This window comes from Gallus gallus, chromosome 3 (genome assembly GCF_016699485.2).
Source record: "Gallus gallus isolate bGalGal1 chromosome 3, bGalGal1.mat.broiler.GRCg7b, whole genome shotgun sequence".
NCBI lineage: Eukaryota > Metazoa > Chordata > Aves > Galliformes > Phasianidae > Gallus > Gallus gallus.
This window is the reverse complement of record NC_052534.1, coordinates 77,381,803-77,408,846: the sequence shown is the minus strand read 5'-3', so window position 1 is coordinate 77,408,846 and position 27,044 is coordinate 77,381,803. Positions and strand designations below refer to the sequence as shown.

At 39.3% G+C, this 27,044-nt stretch overlaps 1 protein-coding gene across 22 annotated transcripts in view; it reads right to left on the bottom strand.

The window, feature by feature from the left end:
• Nucleotides 1-2,332: 2,332 nt before the first annotated feature.
• The window catches only part of SNAP91 (synaptosome associated protein 91), a 70,808-nt gene continuing 46,096 nt past the window's right edge, over nt 2,333-27,044 (bottom strand). For 5 of the 22 annotated variants that reach the window (XM_015284648.4, XM_040697299.2, XM_046938996.1 and 2 more), the window contains exons 17-31: nt 24,681-24,788; nt 23,889-24,146; nt 23,615-23,692; nt 23,436-23,507; nt 22,857-22,940; nt 21,864-21,947; nt 16,210-16,347; nt 14,781-14,930; nt 13,203-13,233; nt 11,888-11,999; nt 10,978-11,001; nt 7,940-8,023; nt 7,764-7,868; nt 4,821-4,921; nt 2,333-3,766 (exon numbers count right to left, since the gene is read on the bottom strand). In XM_015284648.4, coding sequence (XP_015140134.2) covers nt 4,829-4,921; nt 7,764-7,868; nt 7,940-8,023; nt 10,978-11,001; nt 11,888-11,999; nt 13,203-13,233; nt 14,781-14,930; nt 16,210-16,347; nt 21,864-21,947; nt 22,857-22,940; nt 23,436-23,507; nt 23,615-23,692; nt 23,889-24,146; nt 24,681-24,788 — 1,421 coding nt within the window. In that variant the 3' untranslated portion in view covers nt 2,333-3,766; nt 4,821-4,828. Of the gene's footprint in view, nt 3,767-4,820; nt 4,922-7,763; nt 7,869-7,939; nt 8,024-10,976; nt 11,002-11,887; nt 12,000-12,293; nt 12,432-13,202; nt 13,234-14,780; nt 14,931-16,209; nt 16,348-21,863; nt 21,948-22,856; nt 22,941-23,435; nt 23,508-23,614; nt 23,693-23,888; nt 24,147-24,680; nt 24,789-27,044 lie in introns of those variants that run through there. The other 17 variants (XM_040697298.2, XM_040697301.2, XM_040697302.2 and 14 more) reach the window with 13 other exon arrangements.

Sequence of the window (27,044 nt, the reverse complement as noted above, 5' to 3'; positions counted from 1 at the left end):
AACAAGCACCAGGCTTTTGCTACCAACATGGTTCTCAAGTTTAATTAAGGAGAAGGGAAGAGGAGGTGAAGCCTTAGGAGCCAAGATCTGGAACAGAAAAAATACCAGTTCTGGCTGCTTTAAAACACATATAGCCCACTCTCGCCTTCTGTAATTCCATCTCTGAAATTCCTGTTTAGTTCTTTCAGTCCTTCAGCGTCTGCCACTACCCACACTGCTCACAGCACTAGCAATACACAACATGCAGGGAAAGGGGTTTTCTTTTAATAAAGTTTCTGAACATTTTTCAGATTTCAGAAGAGAGACTTGTATACCATCTTTGTGTCACCACCATTATTTCTACCACATGAAGTTTTGGTTAGCTTTTCTAAGCATCAAGAGTTGGTAGATCTGCACTGCTGTTACTGAGACCTTCTTTTTTTCCAGAATAAGTTGTCTAGGCAGGCAGCTCTCATTTTAGTGGGAAAGATGGGAAAGGAGGATCAGGAGCAAAGAGCCATACCAGAAAAACAGAACTATGTCAGCTATGACTGGTGGCTATATCATGCACTAGATCTGTCATCCACCAGTAATATCCTGTATTACCAAAGCATCAACTGCATTTGCAGTTTCCATCTGATTGACTTTATTAGGCAAGTCTCTAGCTTTTTCAGTTCTTCAGCTCTTCTACTAAACCTCAGGAACTGAAGTGTAGGTAGCAGCGTGATTTTGCAACCAGTCTGAAATACAGTCTTAGAAGATAACAATTCAGTTTTCAACTTCCAGGTTTTCATCTGTTGTCTTGGGGAATACCAGCATCACTCCAGGAAGAGTGCCACAAATCAAGTTACAGCACATTGAAATATATAGCTAAAAAATGATCACAAAAATAGTTAATTATAATGAATGATGAATGGGGAAGCAGTGTGAGAGGCTGCTAACCCCAAGCATTCAAACAATGAGCCAGGTTGAGGTTTGCTACCACTGTCTTTCAAAACTCTACAGCAAACTGAGTTCACGGGCACCCAGGCTTGGGGAGGAGCTGCACATTTCTCACATCACTAGAGGTTACGCCTGCAAAGGAAACCACCACACTCTCACAGTGCTCCTTGGCATGAGGTCTACACAAGACTAACAAGAATGAAGAACAAGGCCTAGAGGCATTGTGGAAGCTGCTACAGAAAGACATTTACTACATAGTGATGGAGTGTACCTGGCAAAGGAAGAGCCCCCACACTGAGGTTTTACCCCTTGAAGCATCTGCCTCCTACAGAAATCACTAGGTTTTGTTATAGCAAACATTTATTGGCAACAAAGTGCATGCAACCAGTTTTGCATCATTAATTAGAACAACGTCCAATGAAGTGGTCTGAACACATCTTCTCACATACAGTGCTTGGTTATGACTGTCCCCAGAACAAGGCACAGAACCATAGAATCACAGAATTGCTCAGGTTGGAAAAGACCTTAAAGATCATCAAGTCCAACCACAAACTAACCAAACTACCCTAACTCTAACAAAGCTTTGTTCAAGAAAGCTTCACACCATGCATCAGACCTCCAGGCAACACAGAGCATATAGCAAGGATGAGCAAAAAATCCAACTGATCAGAGCGTGAGAGCACTATGAGACTTTCTGAATGAGCTTGTTTGGGTCTTAGTGCTTACATAGTGAGAAAAACCATGCATTTACAGTGCAGTCTGAGTCCATGGGTTATGTGTATTGAAAGCCTTTTAAATGCCATCTGAGATAAATCAATAGCAGCAAATAAAAGAAAATAGAATAAAAATAAAAATAAACAATGAAAAAATCTCTTAAACAATTACACCACCCTGCTGGTGGAAATTTCTTTGCAATTCACTTCTAAATTCAGATCTTGGCAAGTTGTTTCAGTGTTTTGTTGTTTGTAACAAAACAGCCTTCAGTACCACTTCATCACTTCATCTTTTACCACTTCATCACATCATCAAAAGGTCTCTTGTTAGTTGTGTACCATCAGAAAGACTTTGGTGTGGCTAAACATTTTCCCTTCCTTTTATCCTGCCACAAGATGAACCTTAGCACAAGCAATTCTTGTAGCATCATAGCTGTGCTAGCTCTCAACAAGCTGTTGAATGAAACCTCATAGAAAAGAGATCGGGATCAGTACCATAAGTTCTCACAGGTGCAACTAATCCAGTATTATTCTAGTTTAGGAAATCAAGTCTCTAATGAAAACTTCTGAGGTGTGATGGGTCAAACTACAGAATTCTCTTCTCTCTCTCACAAAGACCTTCTCACAATACATACTTCCCCGTCAAAGTGTATTAACGTGCTCAGCATCTGAATGATCAGAAAAATAGCACCAAGGTATTTACTTTGATCAAGGTGTTTATTGCATCTCAGAGGGCACACATGCACTGGGGTTTTCTGTTTTTCTGTTTTTTGCTATTATTTTTTTAAACCGAAATACAAAGAAGAGCCATTTTGAAATTAACTTTTTATAGAACTTTCCCATTACGGTGTATGTTATCCCCACAGCAAATTCTGTGATACATCCACTCTTAATGGTACCATACATTGATTAAATAGTTAATTTGAAAGACTTCAGGTGAATCTTTCCAACCCAATATGCTTTTACAGAGAACTGCCAAGCCACTTGTAACACTGATCAACAGTGACCTCATTTAAGAGTCAAGATCTTAAGCCAAGCCATCAGCAGAAACAGTATGAGAACAAATAAAAATTAAAGAAACACATTATGTACAGTAAAGGGCATGGATCTCCAGATCAGAATTAAATCTAATCACCAATTGTACAAAAGCTACTCACAGCGCAGTTGGGGAAATGGAGAAAACACTAGTCTAAGGCATACACAGGTAAGCACTAAATTAAGAGATGTACGTAAGAACTCAACAGAGGTGAATAACATCACTTGTAATGTTCTGACTACAGATATACCAATGAGTGCTCTCAGATTCGAAATCCCTTAATGCCAGACAACTATGGTTGCTTTTTTCAACTACGTGGAGAGAAACTGACCCTTTACTTATTTTCAGTGCATTCAGCAAGAACTGATAGATAAATATGCCAATTTTAAATGAAAAAAAAAAAACCTTAAATAATTAAAATATATTTTAAAATCAAATCAGCAATAAATATGGTATTCTTTCAGATATGACTTTTCAGTCTTGGAAAATCATTGGAAAAGTACTTGTTATGGAAGTTTACCTTTATATTACTTTAAATTATCTTAACATATACAGTGCCACAAAAATAAAACATTTTTTCACGACAGTTGAGATTCCTGTGACTGGAAAAAAATGTATTCCACACAATTCCATAAGTATTTTCCTTACTATCTGGTATTATCACACTATATTCTGTAACAGATAAAGGAGAAACTGAGTCTTAGGGAAACTGTAGGTGTCCTCAAAAAGTTATATACATTGAAACCTTCAAAAAACACAGACATCGCTCCAAATGGCTCACCAAACAACAGCTGCATAATCTGCCCCCATGGGATAGGTTCAGAAAAGCACTAGAAGGCATCAGAAACATACATCCATTGTTTAAATTGTAAAACACAAATAACCCAAGTACACAAATTTAGAGAGAGTAGGGATTAACAGCTAAGGTAGTACACATTCCTAATGTTCACTTTCACAGCTGTGCTACACGTTTCAGGAGTAAGAGAAAGTCTGAGTAAGCGCTGGGTTTGGTACTGGTGGCTCACTTCGAAACTCTGAGCATCCAATTGTAGACTCCAAACTCACGTTTTTATCATCTTGTCAGAAAAAACTGCAGCTGTGGAAACAGAAGAGCGTTACACGAAATAATGAATCAAATAAAACACATTCTAGAAAAATTAAGGGGAAAGTATCAAATATACTCTTTACTGCATCTCAAAGATGTTACCAGCATTTAACAAAGTGGCTGCCTTCCCATGGACAGTTACGAATCTGTCTACTACAAATACAAGCTGAAAGCTGTGAACCCAGCAATAAAAAATGCACCTCCTCTCTTAGAAGTCTCCAGAAATTCCAAGGTACCTTCAAAGCTGGAATACAGAAATGTGGAGAAAAAGAGCCACGTGGTACCTGCTAAGATGAGCTCAATCCCATCCCCTGCTGCTAATTCCAGCACTGAAGAAGCCCAGAACAAGCCTTAAAATTAAGCTGTGGGTAGAAAGAAAAGGGACTTGCAAAGGCCTTGGAGATATGCAAGTACTGCCTTCTCCTCACATGGCAAATTATCCTGGACTTATGAAATGCTTACCTTACTTCAGTCATTTAAAAAAGTAAAATTCACAAGTGTTAAATCCAATTTGACATTTCTTTCTAGCCCTATTTTTTTCCTCTTTCCATCTCTCCACACCTGTGCTACAATATCTGTTCCCACACACATCAGAGGGGATGCAAGATCAATCACAATTTACCGAAAGTTCTCATAAACAACGCACAGCTCCTTGTAACAACATGGAACAAGCCTCTTTGCCATGGTTTTGCTCCAGTATATGTACCTTTATTATGTTTCTATTTGTTTCAATATCAATTCCATGAGAAACAAAAATGTGAACCCTTGGACTGAGTGGAAGCGAGACAAAATGGAAGCTATAGATTGAAGATAATTTTCTTGTCAGTCACTTTTGGCGAACAGTAGTTGAACATCAGGCTTTCAGGTTGGAATTAAAAAATGCAGACAGAATTCAGTTTTCTATTTTAGCCACCACATTATCAGTGCATGTTCCTACAGATCTCTGCAGGTACAATTCTGCTCATCGTGTTTAATCTGCAGGACTAATCACCATCTGTTTGCCAGATCTGTACTCCAGTGTAACATGCAGGCAGTCACAAAATACCTTATCGTTTACAAGAAATCCTTGATGTTAAGATCCGCTAATGGGTCCTTTGTTGGAGGTTTCTTGGGACTCTGAGTAGCAGGAGTTGGGCTTGGAGAAAGCTAACAGACGCCAGCCAGGAAGGCAGAAAAAAACAAAGCAATATGGATACACAAGCATTAGGTAAGTATAGCTGGATCCCACACAAGCACACTGCAAGCATATGAAAGCTCTACAATGCTGTTAACTTCACTGTGCTGCCATTTTGCTCAAGCATTGTTTAAACTCTGTCCTTACTACAGAGTTAACAATGCTTGGCTGATACAATGGGCACTGCCTACTCTTGTTAGTATAGCTAAACACTCTCATCCTATAAGACCAAACAGAGTTAGGATTCTCAAACCAGACAGAAGTTAAGCAATTGTTAGATGTCAAACACCAAGGTACAGAATAAGCTGAGTGTGTAATGCAGAGTACATCTGAAAATGCAGCAACTGGCATTTAAATACAAGTTGTTCTGCAGTGGTAACAAAAGTGAAAGCCCATTAGTGTACTGCAGATGTGACTGTATTATACCTAAATTCTTCTTGATTTTTGTTAGGCATAAAATGAATTATTCAGTAGAAAGTATCCACTTTTTCAAGTTTCATACAACTCTTTTCCCTAATGAACTAAATGATTCTCCCATCCTTACTGCCCACTGTCACCACCTTACCTGAGGGCACTGCAGGTTATTTAATTCGGAGTCCTGGCACATTGATGACTACCCTACTCTAAGAAAAATGTGTCTGTGTCTTGCATAATACCACTCTTGATAACCTATGTCAAGAGACAGTTTAAGATGGGAAGACCAAATAGGTATATGTGAAATGCAGAGCTCCAATACCGACAACCTAAATTCTCAGAGCATTTTCAAGTTCTTCTCATTTCTGCAAGGAAAACTCAGGGTTACTTAAACAAGAACATAGTTTCTAGCTTAAGGAGTGCCGTTTGCTACAGGTTGATTGTTTGACTTAACGTTTGGTAAATTGAGAGGTGGAGTGGTTTCCAGTATCAAAAATCAGATTTTAGGCCCACAGCATGAACTTCTACGTCAAAACTCATTTCTAAGATAAGATGAAAAGTAATTCAGTAAAGTTGTTCCCTGCCTCTCCTCTGGAAAGGGTCTTTACATAATTACTATAAACTAAACTCTACCATGGAAAAATAGCCTGGAACATCTATCGTAGCTTATGTTGTGTCAACTAGTGGCTATCAGTCAGCTAAAAGCTTTGTATCAGAGTGGATACAGACTTCTGCTTTTCCAATCTTATTAGCTTCAAGTTAGAAGGAATACTTGTATAATTGTAAGAAGCAACTGATACTTTTTCAACAGGATAGATGGCATGTCTCTATTCACTCAACCTACTTTGTCATTAACTACTCCATTAGACATTTTTGTCATATTAAAGAAAGACCCATCTTCCTGGTAGCCAGTAAGTCATGTTAGCGTTTTCTGGTTATTAGCCTTGCATTATGAGTAGGGTGATCAGTTACCACAATCTGATCCCAAAGATTAGCTTGAATTACTTTTTCTTCCGATCCATTTAGAGCAACGGCAGTTAATCTGCTAGTGCACAATTCTTGCCAAGTGAAGCATTTGAGGCAGAAGCTCAGACACTGAAGTCTGCTAAGATTGGACTTTCAGGTGGCAGCTGGTAGGTAGGCAGCTGCATGATGAGGAACAGACTGCAGGACAGATGGTTGTCTGAATGACATAAGTAATGTGTGAGTACTACAGCAGTGTACTACTTTGTGTCGGGGGCTAGAGACCACTTTGCAGTTCTTTACTATTTTCTGCCTCCTGAATGACTACCGTCTTCTCAGACTAATTTGTTCTGCTTTGAAGCTTCACTACATATGAACCTGCAGGATAATATCCAGAAATAATGTCTAGGTATATTGGTCAAACATAAAGAGAGGTGTCAGAACAAGACGCAATGGGCACAAAATGGAGCACAGGAGGCTCCTCCTGAACACCAACAAACACTTCTGTGCTGTGTGGGTGATTGAGCACTCGTGCCTTGGAGGCTGTAGAGTCTCCTCCTTAAAGAACTTCAGAAGCCATCTGGACATGGTCCTGGGCATCTTGCTTGAGCAGGGGTTGGATGAGAAAACTTCCAGATGTTCCTCCAAGCTTCAATCATTCTGTGATTCACCCAGAGTTGCTGCTAAGCAAGTATCTCCTCATGTAATGAATAAAAAACTTCCTGTATGCAGCAACTACCAGAGAATTTGTATGCATAGAAATTTATGCTAAAGATTCTACATCTGTCTCACAATTTAGACACCCAATCCAGAGTTTAATTGCTATGCTAGTTCTTAAAGAATGGGTTTGCTTTAGCTGTATGTGGCCAAGTTGTATGTGTCCTTTTGAGTCTAAGTCAGACTAGGTAAATATACTTTAAATACATGAAAAATGAAGCAGTGCCATGTACCTTCCAACTTAAAAAACAAACAAACAAAAAAAGAGTGACTGAAGCTCAAGACCTTTCATTTGCATTCCTCCACATGCATGTAGGTTAGAAGAAAAACTCCACTCCTCAATACTTAAATTCACACTTTGCATTGAAAAACACATCTTGAACTCTTTAGTGTTATATACAGTACGGGGATTTATACTCAGATGCAGTAATTTTGCAGCATGCCACCAGCCTAAAACCATTAAACTTGCATTTACTAAGAAATGGCTGTCATGAAAGAACTCGAGACCTCGGCTTGTCCATAAGCAGAAGATCAATTTTCTGAAGAGTCCTCTTGGTGGGCTGAGAGCGAAGACGCAGAGCATAGCTCTAGTAAATGTGGGTAAGCTCTGAACAGAACGGAGATGTCAAACAGCTCTACTTCAAACTTTACCCAAATCCCCCCCAAAACACATATTGGATGTACTTAGACACAGGAGACTTCCTGTGAGCACTGACTCACCTGTACACCAGGGCCTGCAGCAGCTCCAAATGGCGGCCTCATCATGGGCTGCCCATACATAACTGGCTGCTGGGGCATCATGGGTACACCTGGTCCTGCTGGGGGCTGTAAATCAGGGCAAGCATGAGTAGGTTTCTGGATAAAAAAGGGAGAGCTGTATAGGGAAAGAGACTCACCATCCCAAATGTGGCTCCTGGCTGAGCAACAGGTGGGGTACCTCCTGTGGGAGGAACTCCACCTGCTGGAGGTACAGCTCCTGCCTGGAAAATAAAAGAAAAATTAAAAAAGAAAGAGAAGTATAAGCTTTTGTAATGTCAATTATCTGGAAACTGCATTCCCAAAGTTGTTCTGTCAAGTCAGGTTGTTATGTAGTAGGTTACACCTAACCTCGAAATTATGATGCTTCTGAAGAATGAGAGAATTGAATCAGTTCTTACAATAATGTTCAGCTTTCTTTGTCAGAAGAAAGCCAGGGTAACAGACTCAATTCTCTTTTAAATGGAGTTCATTTTCTGAATAAAGCCAAAATGGGCCCAAGGAAATTCATACTTTTATCCTCTTTCAACACAGGATAAGAAAGCACACCGATTTTGTAACCGATAGCCAGCACACCATTGCACATGCTGTAGCACTGAGTTTTAGTAAAAGCTATAGATTTATGCCTAGCTTAAGCAGAATGTAAAGTTAAAGGAAGTAACTGCTATAGTAATTAATTTCCAATATATTAACTTAAAAACTAAGTTCACACACGTAAACCACAATCAGAACTGTTACATACTTTACTAAGGAAAGTTTAATTTGATATGCAACATATAAGCAAAGAAAAGAGACCTTTCACTAGGATTCAAGAAGAGAGAAATGTTAGTTTAGTAGTCTGACTATACAAACAGCACAACTAAAGCAGTATCCTTGAACTAGCCAACTCAGGTATCCAGCAAAACCTATGCACTATTCCTTTAGGTTCCCTTGCCTGTAATTTCCCGTGTACAGTCTCCTTATGGCCTGGAAAGCATGCAAGTCTCTCCTTTTCACAGAAGTATATTTAATCCAAACACTGTTTAAACTCTTAATAAGAGCTTTAGAGAGGCAGGAAGCATTCAAGAAAGGGCTTAAAGATGGTGATAGGATTTTTAGGAACATCATTCCTGTTATCTTGGGGCCTAACTAAGCCTATTGGCACAATTTCTCAATCTGTTACAGAAGTTGCATGGTCATGCCTGAGCCTCTAAATCCTGACCACCTACCTTACAGAACTATGGAATCCTTAGAGTTGGAAGGGACCTTTAAAGGTCACCTAGTGCAACTCCCCTGCAATGAACAGGAACATGCACAGCTAGATCAGGTTGCCCAGGGACTGATCCAGCCTCTCCTTGAAAGTCTCCAGGGACGGGGCATCCACCACCTCTCTGAGCAACCTGTTCCGCTGTCTCATCACACTCACTGTAAAAGACTTTTTCCTTATATCTAAACTAAATCTCTCTTTAAACTTGAAACCATTTCCCCTTGTTCTATCACAACAGACCCTGCTGAAGAGTCTTTCACCTTCCTTCCTGTAGCTCCCCTATAGACACTGCTATCAGGTCACTTCGCAGTCTTTTCTTCTCCACGCTGAACAGCCCCAGCTCTCTCAGCCTGTCCTCATAAGAGAGGTGTTCCTTGGATCATTTTTGTGGCCCTCCTCTGGATGCGCTCTAACACGTCCATGTCTCTCCTGTACTGAGGACTCACATCTGGACGCAGTACTCCAGGTGAGGTCTCACCAGTGCAGAGCACAGGGGCAGGTTCACCTCGCTTGACCTGCTGGCTACACTTCATTTGATGCAGCCCAGGATATGGTTGGCTTTCTGGGCTCCAAGGGCGCATTGCTGGCTCGTGTCCAGCTTGCCATCTCCCAGGTCTTTTTCGGCAGGGTTGCACTCAATCCTTTCATCCCCCCAGCTTGCACTGGTATTAAAGGTTGCTTCGACCCTGGTGCAAGATCTTGTATTCGGCTTTGTTGAGCCTCATGAGGTTCTGCTCAAACCTGTCTAGGTCCCTTGGGATGACATCCCATCCCTCTGGTGTGTCAACTGCATCACACAGCTTGGTGTCATCAGTATACTTGATGAGGATGCACTCGACCTCACTGTCAATGTCACTGATGAAGATATAAAAGAGTATTGGTCCCAGCACTGACCCACTGTGCCTGCATGCTCTCAGCTGATAGCAGATAGCAGCTCTGGAGATATGCAGGAATTACTCACCACACAGCCCACTTCTATGAAGGCTGCATTTAATGCCCTTGCCCGATCCTTGCTTCCAGGTCGAAATATACCAGTTTCTTAAGGAATGTGGGATTAGTCAGGATAACTCATTCCTGATCTATTAAACAACAAGCATCCTACTCTTTCTTAACAATCATTAGAAGTCTTTTTTCCAGTCTGAAATTTTTACTGGGAACATTTTAATTAAAATCATTATCACACTAGCAGTTTATCTGTCCTCAAGCTAAGAACAATATCTTGGATATGGAAAGCAAGGAATATAAAAATACGCATTAATGACATCAGAAGAGTACCCTAGAGCTATCTGATTGCAGTCAAAGGAACACAACTTAGTTCAGAATTCAGTCCATCCGTTGCCAAGAACACAGCCATACAAACTGAACCTGCTTTTGCCTGAAAGAGTAAGGGTCACTGAAAGGAACAGATTTTTGTGAAATACTGCTGATTTTAATCTGGGAGGGAGGGAAAAAGTGACCAAAACTTCAGTGACTCAAATTCAAGCTTCAACAGTGATGTGAAGGAATGCTTCATTTTGGTTTTCTCATTTATTTTTCTCTGTGGCTTTGGTTTTTAAAAATACTTTGGTATACAGACTTATAAGAAATGCATATAACTCCCATGTTTCACAAAATCCTATCAAAACCACCCAGCGTTCCAAGAAAGGACAGTTAATTATCAGATGGTAAAACTACTGCCAGACTGGTATTACAGAAGCTAGAAAGTTCAGGTAGTGTATGTCACCAGATAGGTCACATCCACATATAGCAAAGATTGTTTGAAACTACCATTTGTTGCTTGAGGATTTTCTGCTGCACAGACAACCCAAAAAGAGCCATGTTAGGTAGCTTCTAGTTTTAAGCCGGCCTTAGCAACTGCAGTGCAGGTGAGCTGCTGTTAGTATCTTCATGTTTAGTAAGTGTAATGAGATCCCCCCAGAATAATTCACTTACACTGTACAGTATTGTCCAGCCTCTCTATTAAGAAAAAAAGTTAGCATTACAACTAATATACTCAATAAAGTTCCATAAGGTCAAGGAATAAGCTGTAATACACATAGAGTAGCATTAATATTTGATTGTTGCAGCAGGGAACTGAACTGATCGTACAAGCCCTTGAGAGTTCTCTCCTTCCACCTCCATCCCATTTTTTTTCCAACAGAAGCTGCATTATGCTCTGTGTGGCTCTGATGAAGTATGACCTTTCTTCAGACTACTCTTGTAGCTTACTAGTGAACAAATTGCTCTTGATCCAAGTTTAGATACTAAGCTCAGTTCAACTCCCCTCTCCTCAAAATAGTGCTTTCTAACATATTTTACATGGCAGACTTACCCTTTCCAACAGACTACTTCACTGGGCTAAACAAGCTATCTCCTACTCTTCTAATATCAGTCATCTACTTAGCCTGAATGATGCACAGTCTTTTGATACTTCATTCAGGAAAACTTGAATTGGGAACAAGCTTAAGTTTTCTCCTCTCAGTACATCAGTTTTGGATGAATATCATTGTTCTTTGAACAATTTACCTGGACCTGGTGCTGGTCAAGACTTAAATGGCTAACCACACACTTTTCTTGGAAATGTCCTCCATTTATTATTATTTATTTATTATCATTATTATTTATAGCCATTAAATACATATGTAAGGTCTTCATTTGTAGGCTACTGCATCTTCACTGAATTCAGTTCAGTGATGTTGGCTGTAAATATGGTCTTAAAAATGTGACTTGTAACAACAGTATCATTCATACAAATGCAAATCCTTTAGATGAAACAGACAGAAGCAGTACATACACGTACGCTTGGACAGTCTCAAAATACTGAGGTTTCAGTATCAGTTGTATTGATGGATGAAGCACCTACCAATGGGCCACTTGGTACACCACCAGTTGACCATGTTGCAGGTGCTACTTTCGGCTGCCAGTTAGCTCCTCCTGTTAACTTCTTCTCTCCAGCATTCCACTGAAGGTCTCCCCTAGTAGAGAGGGAGAGAGAGAGAGCTATTCTTTACATACTCACACAATGAAAATGAAAACTAATTGCAGTATATGTTAAAATTAAGCTTGCAGCTACATTAGTTTATAGTACATACAGCTTAAGCTATTAACAGAAAGATAGACTTTTAGTACCATGCAGTTCCAAGGGCTGTTAGTGGCAGACACCACTACACTCTACACTCAAGTCAGTTATGTGGTTATAGCCTTAGTGGTGAGAATTAAAGAGCTGTTTTAATTAGTATTGATTGAAGGTAACATATTATTGCATATACCCTTGCAAAGTAGGAAGAGGGACTGCTACTGCCTATTCTACTGGGGCCAGGAGTAGAGCTGCCTGCTAGAAGTCTTTGAAAGGTCATTTCATTGCTAGAAATCTTGCTCAGACAGATGAAGGAGGAAAGCATTCAGTTCTGAAAAAAGTTGATAGATACAAGAGAAACAAATCAATCAAAGAATAAAAGGGCAGTTTCAAAACCAGATTTTGTTAGAGGCTGCTTTACCCAGAATAGGCTGAACTCCTTGAATGAAGTAGACTGAGGGAAGCTATATATGGAGGATAGAGTATATGATGCCTTTATTCATTTCCCCCCTATCATCTCCATAGAGGCACAACACATCTTGAAGAATGGGCATTACAAACTAGTCTTGGATGTAGAGGAAGACTCCACACAGAAGTAAGCAAACAGTTAGCTAAAGACATTCAAAACCAAGTGTAATGTTTTAAATATCTCTTCTTGAAAAAAGAAGCTTTTCACACCTACGTGATAAGCCCATTCAGAGTCTGTAAAAAGATAACAAAACTATTATATACTAGCCTAAACAAGTGAAGGGAGCTAATGCAATTTATCACCTGGACAACTTCATTTGTAAATCAGCTATCCAATACAAAGATATATATGTAAACATATATATATATATATATATTCTAGAGGCTCATATTTAAGCTAGCAAATCTAAAAGCTACATCAGAAACAATTAACATTAATTACTCAGTGAACCTGCATAGAATAGAACATTTTTCTCAAAGTCTTTATGAATTGCTATTTTTTGTTCGAGGGAATATGAAAGGAGGGAGGTACTGGGATGTGATTCCTACTAATAACTAAAATCAATATAAGATTATAAAACAAGCTTGAAAACCTTTTCTTTCTTTCTTTTTTTAAATTAAAAGTTGAACTTACTTTTTTGAAGTGGTACCAGAAATTCCAAGATCTGAAAGTTGTAAGAAAAAAGAGGGTAAAAAAGTCACACATCTAATAAATTGAAATGCATCAAAGTAACAGCTCATGTTTCACAGCACGTGGGCTTATAAAGAATAATGATGCTTTGGCTGTCTTCACTTATCTAGTCAGCATCAGATTACTAACCACACCTAAATCTGATTCAGGACTAATATCTGAGGAATCATATGGATATCTTATACTTCAAGCCATTTTTGCTCCACAAGCAAGCCACAGTGACAATATATTTACTTCTACAAAACATTATCTAAGAGTATTAAAATTACCACAAATGACAGCACTAATATCTATTCATGATATTATATGCTGAAAGTTATTTTACTCAGACAGATAGAACTGTTAACTGGATGTTCTGCAGTTTTATCTGCTCTGTCACACATGGGTGCTCCAAGCAGTTTCCTTAACTACCGTATGAAATAATTTTTAATCTAAGTTTTAAAGAACTCTCTTCTCACATGATCAGTACAAGTCCTGTAAGTCAGACTGCTGAGTATGATTATTTTCTCCCCCAGACTTGGATACACCAAATGACTTGAATAAGGCATTTCAGGTGGTTAAAACTTCTGCTGACTAGTAAATATGGTCATTGCTCTCCACACCTAACAGAAGAGTATGCACCTTAAGATCAGTTATATCTTTGCTTTTCTACGTACAGGAATGGTATATTCTATTTATACAGTCCTTCAAGTACAATTTCCACATTGTCCCTTACTCTAGGTGGGTCTGTGTTAGATTGTACAGGGGCTAGTGCTACTGATCTTTAGTTATAATGACTACCTCACCACAGGAAAGAATATTTTTTGTTTAGTGCTTCAAGAACATGTTTTGGGAAGTTCACTATCTGAGATAAGGTCTGTTCCTCATACCACTGCTACCCTGTTCTCACAAGGAGAGTACCAACAGGTCAACTATCATCTCCTTAAACTTTTTCTGCTTAAATTCTATGGTACTACCAGATGCATTGGACAATTTTCACCATTCCACCTGTTAATACTTGAGTGCCCATCTGCTAAGAGTCTGATTATGTCCCTGAATGTAGCTAGGATGCTCAAATGTTACAAACCACACTTAACAAATAGATCCTATTATTTGTCTCAGATCCTAAACAGAATCACAGTATCACATAATTCCAGGGGTTGAAAGGGACTCCTGGAGATCATGTAAGTTCAACCCATTCTAAAGCAGACTCTCTCCAGTAGATTACACAGGAGAGCATCTGGGTGGGTTTTGAATACCTCGGGAGGAGACTTCATAACCTCTCTGGGCAAACCTTTTCCAGTGCTCTGTCACCCTTAAATACAAGTTCTTTCTTGCGTTCAGATGGAATAAGTGACATGCTATGATCCTAGAACACCAGCTACCCAAATCAGGCTCTACTCTTGCCTACAGCTGACCTGAGCTCCACAAGGAAACAGGGGGACAAAGAAACAAGAAAGATAAAACAGACAGGTGTTTGGATCCACAAACAAACAGTATTGTTGTGTGCTGCATCACTTAAAACAGGCATTTGTCACTTACTTCCTACTAAGTTTGCAAGAGATGAATCAAGATCACTTCCAAGACCCTTGCTTGCTGCTGAAGCAGGAACTGTTGTTGTGGCTGCAGGTGTTATAGACTGACCAGCAGGAACCATAGTTGGCATAAGAAGATCACCTAAGCCATCAAACACTAAAAGGGAAAGGAGAATGGTTTAAGAACAGCAGCTTTGGTAAGAAAAACACAACCAGCCACTTCGATGTTGGTCCAACAAATAAAGCACAGACAACAACGTCACAAGACTTACCAAAACACAGTTTGACATTAGAAGTAATGCCAACAAGGGCATGCACATCATTTTACTAGAGACTGAACATCCAGTAGTAACCCTGAAAGAGTTATACCAATGAAAAATAAAATGACAGGACATGCCTAAAAGCACTTCAATTGAAGAGCTGAATTTACACAGAGTTAGTACTACTTCCACATGACACTACTCTTCTTACAGTCATCCTTAGAGAGACATCAGATGCACACACATTTGTCAGGAGATATTCATTTAAAGGCTTTTAAAATGAACATCTTGCAGCAAATACCACTCAGAATTATGGTGGCAAAGATAGTCTTATACCTTGACACGATAACAGGATTGAAACAGTCTCAGGATGTTACTAGTCATTTGCAAGCAGCAGGGAGTTGGGAAAACCTACTAATATCTCACAAGATCAGAAGGAATGAGAACCATCCACACTGACAGAGCTAGTTTCCTTAGTCCAGCCATCTCTCAGAAGCTCATTTTTTTAGATCCCTTGAGGTCAAACTGTTTGGTACATCCCATGCCAACACTGTCTTCTGATCTGTATTTGAGGTACATGCTAATGTTAAGTCAACAGGAAGGGGTAGCATGTGCACCGGCAAGCAACCAAATAACCACGCAGCAGTACTACTTTGACCTTTTTTTCTTGTACAGTTGCAGAACTCACCAATTTTAAGTTTGTAGCAAGGACCCAGCATGGAAAGTATAGAACGGAAGAGATACAAACAAAATGATAGCAGCGATGAAAGTTTAAGCTTATAGACAGGCAAAGAACATGACCTGTGTCTCAGTTTTGTGAATCTTCAGGTGCCATGCGAGCTTAAAAACAGCTTCAGCAGCAACAGCAAGATGACTTGGGTACATACTTAATTTAAAAAAGAGTATTTTCACTGAGTAATTCCTGATTCATGCTATAAAGCACGTGCAAGGATGATGCTTGCATTAGTTAAGTTTCTACTGACATGGTAGAACAAAATATGGTCACAAAAAGCTCTTGGGCATACATTTCCCTAAATATAACACTGAGTTCTTCCAGTTGAGATGAAAGGGAAATCACTTCTATTGCTTGCACTCAGAGCCTAAATACGGTGCCACTAACTCATCTCACACATAAAACACGTAAGAAGATTCATAGAAAGAAACCTTTTGACTCACCTGATGCATCAAATGAACTGCCAGTCGTTGGAGCTGTTGTTCCAAAAGCTGCATCAAAGTTAGGTTGTAATAAGCTTGTTTGAGCTGGAGTAACTGGGGACGGTGATGGAGAAGGAGAAATAAAAGTACCACCAAAGCCTTGAAAAAGTCACATAAAAGAGGTGTGAACATTAGAGTCAGTCTTGATGGGCCATGTTTAACAAAAGCTCAATCTATAAAAGACAGAATGATAGAGATGCTGCTTACTAGACCACTGCAAAAAGTTCAGTACTACACAAGCATCCTTATGCCAAATAAGTTCCAAGAAATTGAAGCTTTTGCAAGAGTTGCTGGTAAAAACTTCAGTGTTCATTATTTAGATATCTCCAGAGGTACACTAACAGAATGCACAATTCTTCCAGTGCTATGTGCTAGTTAAGTAAGCTCACAGGCAGAAGACAACAAAAAAGGATGAGAGAGAAACAGAAGACTATCTTGAGAAGAGCATGTGATCACAGTTTAATGGATCCAACTACTCTGGAATTCCAACTCAGAAGGCAGTGTTTTACTCATCCAGTTTGTCTCTCATCATCTTAAAACATCCTGGTCTGTCTTGTCAAGATGCCTTCAAGCTACGGCCCACCATCCCTTTCTCCTTTCAAAGCAGCATCAACGATATCCGCAAATATTAACAAACCCTAATCATGGAGATTCTCCAGCCTTAAAGCAATTTATTCCCATGCTTAACTATTCTTAAAATCCCTCCCCTGCCCAGTATATAATTTGATCTTCCTTGCAATTTAAGCTTATTTGTATTATCTACAGTCTCTAGAAACTGTTTAAATATGCAAAGACTGCCAAAAAGAGAACAGACATATGACACCTCCTCAATTCTCTCTAGTCTACAAGCCAGTCTTCTTATTCAACCTTTTCTTGGCTGTGATATCTGAGATCTCAATACTCCTTCAGTCTTGGCCTTGGCTTTTCCCAGCTGCCCTTGCATTAGGAAGTTCTGAGCTAACCAGTCCAACTGCAACCGCAAATATAACAGGAAGACAACTCTGCACATCATGCAGGCTGTAATTTTCCCTTGCCATCAGAGTGGGAAGCATATTATTCTCCCACGGCTGAACATAAGATGGTAATGTGTCAGTGGTCCACCACTGCCTTTAGCTTCTTTTCAGGGACCTTCCTGCCTTAGCATTCTACCGTCATTTCTTCAGTTAATCATTACAGTTCAAGTCTAGAAGCTTGTATGTTTACCCACTTGAAATCTCTTCCTCAGGCCACTTTCTCTAGTATGTGGAGACCACTCAGTTCTTATCTACAAGAATCTTATCTAAATACAGCTTTCTTCTTGTGTGTGAAATCTGAAAAATTAAGGATGCTACTCCAACTGTCACACTGTTGAAATAAATGCATCAATTTAGAAGGCATGAAACTTTTATCACTGCCTCAGCTTCTAACTAGATAGTTTGTACCACTCCTTTAAGCAGTCAGCTAATTCCTTTCTTTCTCATCTTGCTTCAACTTTTCTTTAGTTAGCAGTTCACTGGGGAAGAAAGCTCTGAAAACTTTATAACCCCTTATTAGTTTTTAACCAAAACTGCTTTCCATGGTGACGGGGTATCAATTGCAGAACATTACGCAGACATCTCCCAAACAGTGACAACAGCATATTTCTCAGCTATGAAAACAAGTCGTCCCCAGGCATTCAACTACAAGACAAACTAGTGATGAATGTGAAGTATTTGTGTTCAAACTGTGATCATCAATTATATCAAATGTTACTGTGAGATCTCAGATGATCTCCCCCAAAGTGATGGTTTCTCAGAATGAAGTGAAACTAAACACCAAATACTTAAAAAGTGTGGAAAGGGTAGGAAAAAAGTGGTGCTGCAGGTCCAGGAGAATACAACCTGATTAGAAAGACCTCTAAGTACATCCTTCAGCTGCTTAAGTTTGCCAGATTGCAGGCAGTGACACTTACATCATAACTTAAACTACACCCTTTAGATGACTGATTGATTGGACTGGATGGAGGCAGGGAAGAAAGAGAAGGACACAGAGCAGCCTGTTTTCAATAGCCTGAAGTAAAGAGCATTTCAAATGCCTGCATGAGCTTCCCTGGGCTTATTAGACCCACCTCAGGGTTCTGGCACCAAGAAATCTTTAATACCCAAACTCTACTCTGTAGCAAGCCACATGCTTGCAGTTGATAAATGAGAATCTGAACAAACATACTGAATCAGAGAACTGCCCCAGCTCCCCAGCGTCTGTTTGTGAGGAAGGTTTGTCACTGGGTAGTTTAGGAGGAGATATCTGATCTGATTATTCAGTCCCAGCCCCTGCTAAAAGCAGGTCTCATCAAATCAGGTGGCTCAGATGCAGTTGCTTTGAGCACTTCCATAATGAAAGATTACACCACCTCTGTGGGCAAATAATTGTAATATTTGATGATTCTTGTGGCAATAAATTAATAAATAAAAGTTTCTGGAATTCCCACACTGTCTTTTTTCTCTTACTGTGCACCTCCATAAGGAACGTGGCTGATTTCTGTATCCCTCCAAGGAGGTAGATTTAGACAGCTATAATGCATAGCTTTTGCCTTCTCAAGGGTGAATGGATCCAGCTCCCAACCTCTGCTCATATGTCACATGCACTGGCCACCATCTTGGTGGCCCTCCACTGAATAATCTCACACTGGTACGACTTGGTCACCTACTTCAAGAGATTATTTTTAATACATTTCAGAAGTCCCCTGGATCACCTGCGCCCAGTCATACTGCCCTTCCAGCATATATTATGGTGGTTAAAGCTGCTCATGAGTGCCAAGGCCTGTGACAGCAAAGCCTTCTCTAGCTGCCTAAAGGGAGGCTTTTTCTACTGCTTCATTTTGATCAGATGGTCTACAGCAGGTATCTACTACAAAATTATCAGTGCTTGCCCATCCTCTGATTCTTACATACAAACTTCTCCTGGTTCAATGTCAGTCTCAAGGCCAAGCTTTAGGCATTCAACTACATGCAGAAGACATATTTATCATTGAAGAATCACAGCAGAAGCAGGGTACTAAGGCATATGGTTGATGGACAAAGGCATCTGACTACAATCCCTACAGCACCAGAACTGCCTAAAGATCCTGTGCTCACTTAGACCCATTCTACCTCCTGAGTGAGAAGGAGCTTGGCAGCAGTGCATGGGATAACACAACCTATAAAATTCTGTTTAGAAAGTTATATATGCTTTTGCAAACCCCCCCAAAACGCCTATTTCTCCAGCTACAGAACAGAGTCCTCCCCAGCTTCAGGTGAAGTTTGCATGGTAAGTTGTCTTAGTTTCATAGCTTTCAGCCACATGCACAAACATCAGGCATAGAAGCCACAGATATGCATTAAGAGGTATAATTCCTAGTCATCTATGCTTGTACAAGACCCAGAGTAAGACTGCAGAAACAGCAGCAGCTGAGATATGTTGTCTGGACATCTGCAACTGCCTGATTTTGAAGTTGTTTTTACTAGCACACTCAGTAAGACTTTTTATAAGAACATACTACTAGATGCTGGGATACACATGTATTCATTTAATTGAACAGAAAAACCTAGAAGGGGAAAAGGCTAGACTATTGCATGTACTGGCACAACTCTATTTTATTTCTGCTGAGAGGCTTGGAAAAGCATGAAAAAAAATTCCACCACCCTTTCCAAGAGAGCAAAGAGTCTAGCCACTTACCTGAAAGCAGAACACTTGAGACAATGATGCATGGCAAGTATACTCATAACACTGTGCATATAAACACTTGGTACAACTAATCATAAACCATGAAGGACAAGCCTTCAGCGAAATCTAGACAATCTTAAATTTAAAACTGGATTGCACTGCAGGCTATACATCTGCCATTATCTAGGGTGAACAAATGTTTAGCAATATGCTGTGATGTTTCCCAACCCTCTGTATATGCCAAATTGAGATTCACCTCTAACTCAGTGTCATTTTGGATGCATATAAGTAAAAAAATCTATTCACTCAAACAGCTTCAGGTCTGTTTGAGTATTCAGACTTATGGCAACCATTTTATAATTCAGGTATTGATTTAATGTGACTCATTAGATTCAGAAAGTACACTGCAGAAGTTTAAGCCATCTGGAGCCTAACTCTTACTGTAATTTAAGTTCAGTTACAGATAAAGACAGAACATTTTTTATTCTAATGTTTGCATAAACAGGATTAGCTTTTTCCTGACAACATCTTTGCACCCAGTCCCCAGATAATGCACAAAACTGCAAAGGGCAGCAGCTTTTCTTTTTGTAAACTTTTTTCCTTATAAAATTACCAGAATCTACTTGGTAAAGTTTCATCTACAGTTTAAAAGCTATTCATAGGCTGTTTAACCAATACAAAGAATAACAGTATTAAAACAAAAGGAAGGCTAAAGTCTGGAAACTGCTTGTACATAGCATTCCCTCACAGTGTATGTACCACTAAGTAGTCAGATTGCCAGAACTGGAACAGATTCAGAACAGACATGCATGTTATTCTCTAGAACACTTCTATTTTAGTGAAGCCCAACTAGGAGATGCCCACACACAGAGCAGGTACTACCACAAACACTGAGATATCGCACTTGCATTATACATTTCTCATATAATGTAGGATTGTTCATGAGCATATGAAGACAAAAACATACATAGGATTTGACTTCTGATGTTGTGTAAGTTGACATGGGAGAACTTCAGACATACAGATAGCCAATGACATCAGGTCCCACCATGCCTAGATGGTTAATCATTACATAAAGAGCAAACTTCCATTCTGGGTCTGAACTAAAGCCACAGAAGCACAACATGAAGCTAACAATCATCCACATTTGCAAAGGATAACCTACTGACAAATTCACCTTTTAGAAACATGAGGAAAAATGAGTCAATTGCTTCTTCAAACCAGAAGCATATTTGATTTCTTTAAGCCTGAAAAAAACATGCTGGCATCTTGTTTTCTATGAACTTCAAACTGGGATGGGGAAGAATCATGACTGTTAAGCACAATTTTTATATCCTCTGAAATACAAAGTGTGACAGGCATTTTGGAGAAACAGAATTCAGCTGAAGTGGCTTAGCTTTTAGGATGCAGACTAGAAGTATAGTTATTCGACCTCCTAAACAGGCATTACAGTCCGATGCCACACTCATCACAAGCCAGTATAAGGAGAGGATTCCTAGCACTGCTGTGCCCTTGCACTCAAGAGGGCTCTCTCTCATCAACCCATTCTTTCTGGTTAAATACAAGACTGTTGCAAAATCGTTGATTCAATTTTCTAACATCTGAAGTGTGTAAGTTGACGTTATTAAACCAACCAAGAAATAAAGATGAATTACAAGCGAGGAGTAAAAAGTGTAGCCACCTATCTAGGTAGGTGGCAACTCTGCCCACAGCAGGGGGGATTGGAACAAGGCAATTGCTAAGGTCCCTTCCAACCCAAGCCTTTCTAGGAGATAAGACCTCCATTACAAATCAAAGTAGTTTTAATTTAAGAAGTTTAAAGTACCAAGAAATCTTACTAAAAACTATTTTATCCCACTGCAAACATCCATATCCACCCATGTAACATTTCACAAAATTTCACAAGACCATTAGATTTTGCATGACAGTAAGTTTGTTAAAAAGTTCTTTATTACCAGCCAGTAAGTCTGCAGAAGCTGAGGAAGTAGAAGTGGCCTGGGTTGCGGGCTGAGGTTCAGGAGCACTACTTCCAAAAGCATCTGAAGGGAATTCCAGGAAGCAAAGAGTTCAACATTAAATGCCATCAATTCATCACTTATTTTAAACAAGAGACGACAATAGGACAATTTCATTCATCAGAAGAAAATGGAAGTGCTTAGCCATCTTTATTGCAGAGCAGTACCATGGGTGCAAAGCTCAGGTGGAAGAAAAGGAGACGCAACAAACCAGCATTTCAAAGATTTTTCTATAACAAAGAATAGCACTGAAGAAGATAAGGATATTAGGTCAGTGAGGCTTGCAAATCCTTATATTTGGGTCACTAATCAGAAAACACAAACAGCAGCATTCTAGACTAGAGGGTTAAGCCATTTTAGTCAGAGTTTGGAGTAATTCCAGACACAATTTACCGATTCACATCAAGTCTTATTAGATGTGTATTTCACTAATGTTTGAAAATTCACTACTTCTAAGTAACAATCATCACTTCTACAACACCTCCAGAGCTGGTTGTGCTCATCCTAATTTCCAACTTGTCAAATCTAACAAGGATCCCGTAATTCAGCCCTCTGGTTTGAGGCAAGTCACCCTCAAAATTTCAGCTGCTTTGCTTTGAGAAATGGAACCAAGAGAAACTAATGTGAAAGTGAAGAGTTGCAAAGAAGAAAAAAAAAAAGGAAGAACATAATGTACTTTCATTAGACCTCTGAGAAGAATCATACATGCATTGACTGAAGACAGAATGGCAAATGTAAAGACAACAGAATGGCAACAATGACAGCTCATTTGCAGTTCATTATTGTGCAATATGAAGAATTGGACACGTTATTCTTAGCTGTAATGACACAGAAAAGCTGTAAGAAGGGGAAAATTGCAGCTTTGGCAAAGCGCAAAGTTAATTGAAATGAAGTGATTCAGCTCTGAAGTGGTGAGGAAAGAAAAATACCCACCACCAAATAGGTCAATCACACCTGAAGAATCCACCTTTGCTGGAGAGGCAGTGGGTAGAGGAGAGGGGGCTGCAAATGCATCCACTGCAGTAAGCATAGGATAAATAATATTTAGTATCAGCAAGGCAACAATGATAGCTAAATATTTCAAAGCAACATAGGCTCCATTAGGTAGAATCATGGGGTACGTAAAGCCGGGCAACAGTTTGCAGAACTGCAAACAGAAAGTGTTACATTTCTCACACAGCAACTGAACACTGGAGTCCTTAAAAAAAAAAAAAACCAAAAAAAGAAACCAAAAAAAACCATTTCTTAATGACTTTCTTATGCTTATAGGAGTTTTTACAAACTTGTCTTAACAACCACATCACTTACTTAACTTCAGTGTTAGCCACTTCACGATCTGCATCTTCAGCAACTGCTAATCTTGTGATCAAAGTATCAACAAACCTACAATTTAGTACTTCAGCTTAAAGATATAAATTGGCAATAAGTTTTGGTTTTCACTCGTAAGGAAAAAAAAATCCACAGGATCAAAACCATAAGCCTATAGGATGGCCTGTGAAAACAAGCACTTACCAGATAAGAGATCACCAGTGAGAGAACTCTCAGGCACAGGAGAAGCTCCGTGTGGTGGAGATGAAAAAGCATCTTCCAAAAATGAAAGAAGAAACAAGGAGAAGTTGAGTATTGTTCATTCAGTTTACACCATCACAAAGCATCAAAGCAGCAGAGTATTTGAAGATTTCACTCTTTACCTGTACCAAAGAGATCTATGCTAGGAGTAGCATCTGGTTTAGGTGCTGCAGGTACCTCAGGGACAGACTCAAATAAATCTAGACCAAGAACACAACATGTCTTTAACTCATTTTTTGAAACACAGGACTGAATGTGAACTTTCAAATTTTGCACATAATCTTTGGAGTTAATAGGCTCTCTGGTTTGAAAGCCTAGCACACAGCATGCATGCAACAATTTTTAGTTCAGTACTCCTGACAGATCAATCCACCAAAGAGTTAAAAACAAAATTACCACCAAAGATATCTAGAGCAGGAGGAGCGGAGGTGGTGGCGGTAGCAGAAGTGGTGGCAGTAGTGGTAGTGGCAGTAGCTGTAGTAGCAGTAGTGGCAGCAGCAACAGCAGCAGCTGGAGAAGGAGTTGTTGCAGGAGCTGGAGTGGCTGCACTAGTTGTAGGGGTAACTACAGGAACAGCAGTCTCTGTTGGCTTCATAGCAAAGAGGTCCAGCTCAGGAGCAGCCTCTGCACTACCTTCGGATGGGGCAAAGGGGTCTTGTAAAAAGGAGAGGGGAAATATACGTGTATGCTTACTTAGGATCAGTGAGGGAGGAAGTCAAGAACAAAGCAACTACAGGCTATGCACATACTGCAAATACACTCACACACACATAGATGAGGTTGTTCTACATCTAGCCTATTTATCCAGACATGCTACTTATGTTTTTCCAAAATAAAGACTGTCTGAAAGGCTGAGTAGTCCAGTTACTAAAGGGCAGAACTTTCATAGGCTGTTTGACAAGTCCAAAAAGGACAGAAAGATGACAAAAGAATATCCAGTTTAACAGGTTACTGCTCACAAAAGTCAGCACTGCCAGAATCATTGATTAGCACTAATGAACAAGCGAAATAGTACTGGGACTCAGAAACAGGCCATTTTATTAAGCATGCTCTTCTGTCTAAGGTTTGTTTTGACCAATCGCAGGCACTAAGAAAATTTCAGAAAAACACACTGCCATGTAGTTTAAACGAAAGAAAACAAAACCAAAAACAGCAAAACAAGAGACCGTCTAATGATATAAAACCCACCATTTCCTGAACATGCATCAAGAGCTGCTGCTACAGGGGTTGGGGTAGCTGGTGCTGCTGCCCCTTCAGTTGCTGCAGGGGCTTCCCCAGGAGAAGCTGCAAAGGCATCTTGGGTGCAGATTTAAAACAGAAATTAAAAGGAAAAGGGATAAAGAGAAGAAAAATATAGTAAAAGAAACAAGTTAAATTGCACAAGTAGATCCCCTTATACAACACGAATGTTGTTTTTCTGACAGCAAGACAAGACATGCAGCGTATATGCTTTGTCTCCCTCAACCCCACATGAGCAAGTTCTAGACAGGGCTTGAAGAAGGAATTTCTCCAGTTGCCCAAAGTACAGCAAGTGTAAAAGGCTTTATTCTCATTGTATAAGGGTTCAGAGCAGCATGGTCATGGTCTACCCACAATTAACTAATGAAGAGCGGGGGTATTGCAGTATGTCAGTGTTAATACTAGCGTTAAAACTGAATTTCCATGTTGAAAGCCCACAATATATGTGATTATCCTTTACCTGAATTTACTTGCATAGGGCTCTGCAAAATTCAGCACTGTTATGAACAATCCAATTGTATTGGAAGAGATCTGTAGCTACCGTTTCTAGCTTTTTTGGTCAACATCTAAACAACATCGGAAACATCTGAAAACCTTAATTTACTTTTTTCTTAACAGTATTTCAACAGGATCTTTCTGAAGCTGAAAAAGCTGATTCATAGGTTATATTTACTCAGCTTACTTCTAACATCCACAATGTTCACTACTGGCCAACCACACTTAATCTCCACACCATTGAGGATTGTCTCTAAGACTAACAAGCACGGTCAAGCAAGGGAAAAGAGTAGCTTTGGGGTTTTGGAATTACTTGCTCTTGAGTTTTGCTTGATTTGTTTTTTTGTTTGTTTGTTTGTTTTTATTTGCCATTTGCTAATTGGTATAGTTAAACTTCAAGCTCTGAACTTTTACAGCATTATTCCTAGACTTAAACCACCATTTGTAGATCTTAATTCCACATAGTCCTAATGGGTAGTTTCATTTGGACTATCCTATTAAGGAAGCATTTTTTTTTTACAAAAAAAAAGATGGTGCAATTAAGATTAAATGGTTTAAGATGCTCATAAAAGCCATTCACCTACTAGTACAAAGTTAGTGAGGTAAAAAAAATCTGTTCAGGAATACTGCAATTGCACTGTTAAATCAGCACAGGAAAAAGCTTAACATGCTTTAACTTGAGTATCAATTTTAAAATGAAAACAACCATTTTAAAACCAAGTTTATGCCAGTTAATCTAAAAAGCCCAAAAAGAACATGCACTGAAACTTGAACAGAAGAGATGAAAGCCAGTTACTCTCGCAATAGAATTAAAATGAATTGTTAGCAAATAAAGGCCTGCTAATAAGCCATTTCAAATATAATTCTATTTTTCACGTATCAAGGTTCAATAACAAAACTGGATGGCAGTTGTCCAAGTAAAAATAACAATTAGTCAAAAGTCACCTTATTGTATGCATACCAGGCATTGGCATATACCCCTTAGAAGAAATTCAAGACAGAAGTGGACTGAAGACTTTTGAATTGTACTACTTCAGAATACACTGTGTATGGCCCTATGTGCTGCTGTTTGTTCTACTCTGATAGCCTTCATGGGGAACATCAGCTTGTGTTGTTGTGAAAGAACATATTTCTATCCACACAAGCCTGTAGACCAGCAATACAATTCCCTCCTGAAATGTGTTGTAGAGTTGATACCTCTCATTTCTTTCATAGCCCTTCAAAATGCTCTGTTGTACTTGCACAGATGGCATCACATGTAGAGATGGATACTGTATTTATTAGTCAAAAAAAATAGATTTTTGTCTTCGCTTTTGTTCCTCCACACTGGTAAACTAACCCTACGTGTTTATACCCAGCACTGCAAAAGATCTTCTCGCTTTAAAGCAGCTACCATATTTACTTAATTCCTCACATTTGTACATCTTTTGCTTCTAAAGAAAACGTAGCTTGACTTCTACAGTCAAGTAGTACCTGATCCTCACATGAGTTTACAGACAGCCTGGTAACTTCAAGAGATATTACTGAAGCCTTATGCAACTTCATACTACACGGAACATCAATTGGGAGTCATAGATATGTATTACATACTGCATAACTACAAATAGTTCTTGTTGAAATGATGTGTAAAGAAGGCTGCCCTTAAGTTCTGAAATACCGCAATAGTGCTTTCTGAAAAGTGGTTTGTGTAATTATAAAAATTCAAGCTTTTTTATTTGATGCTATGGCATCAATACAGGATAAAAGTTTTTCACACTGATGATACCGATACTCATTTAATGCAATGTGCAACATCTGGAACAAATGTATGAAAGTCAA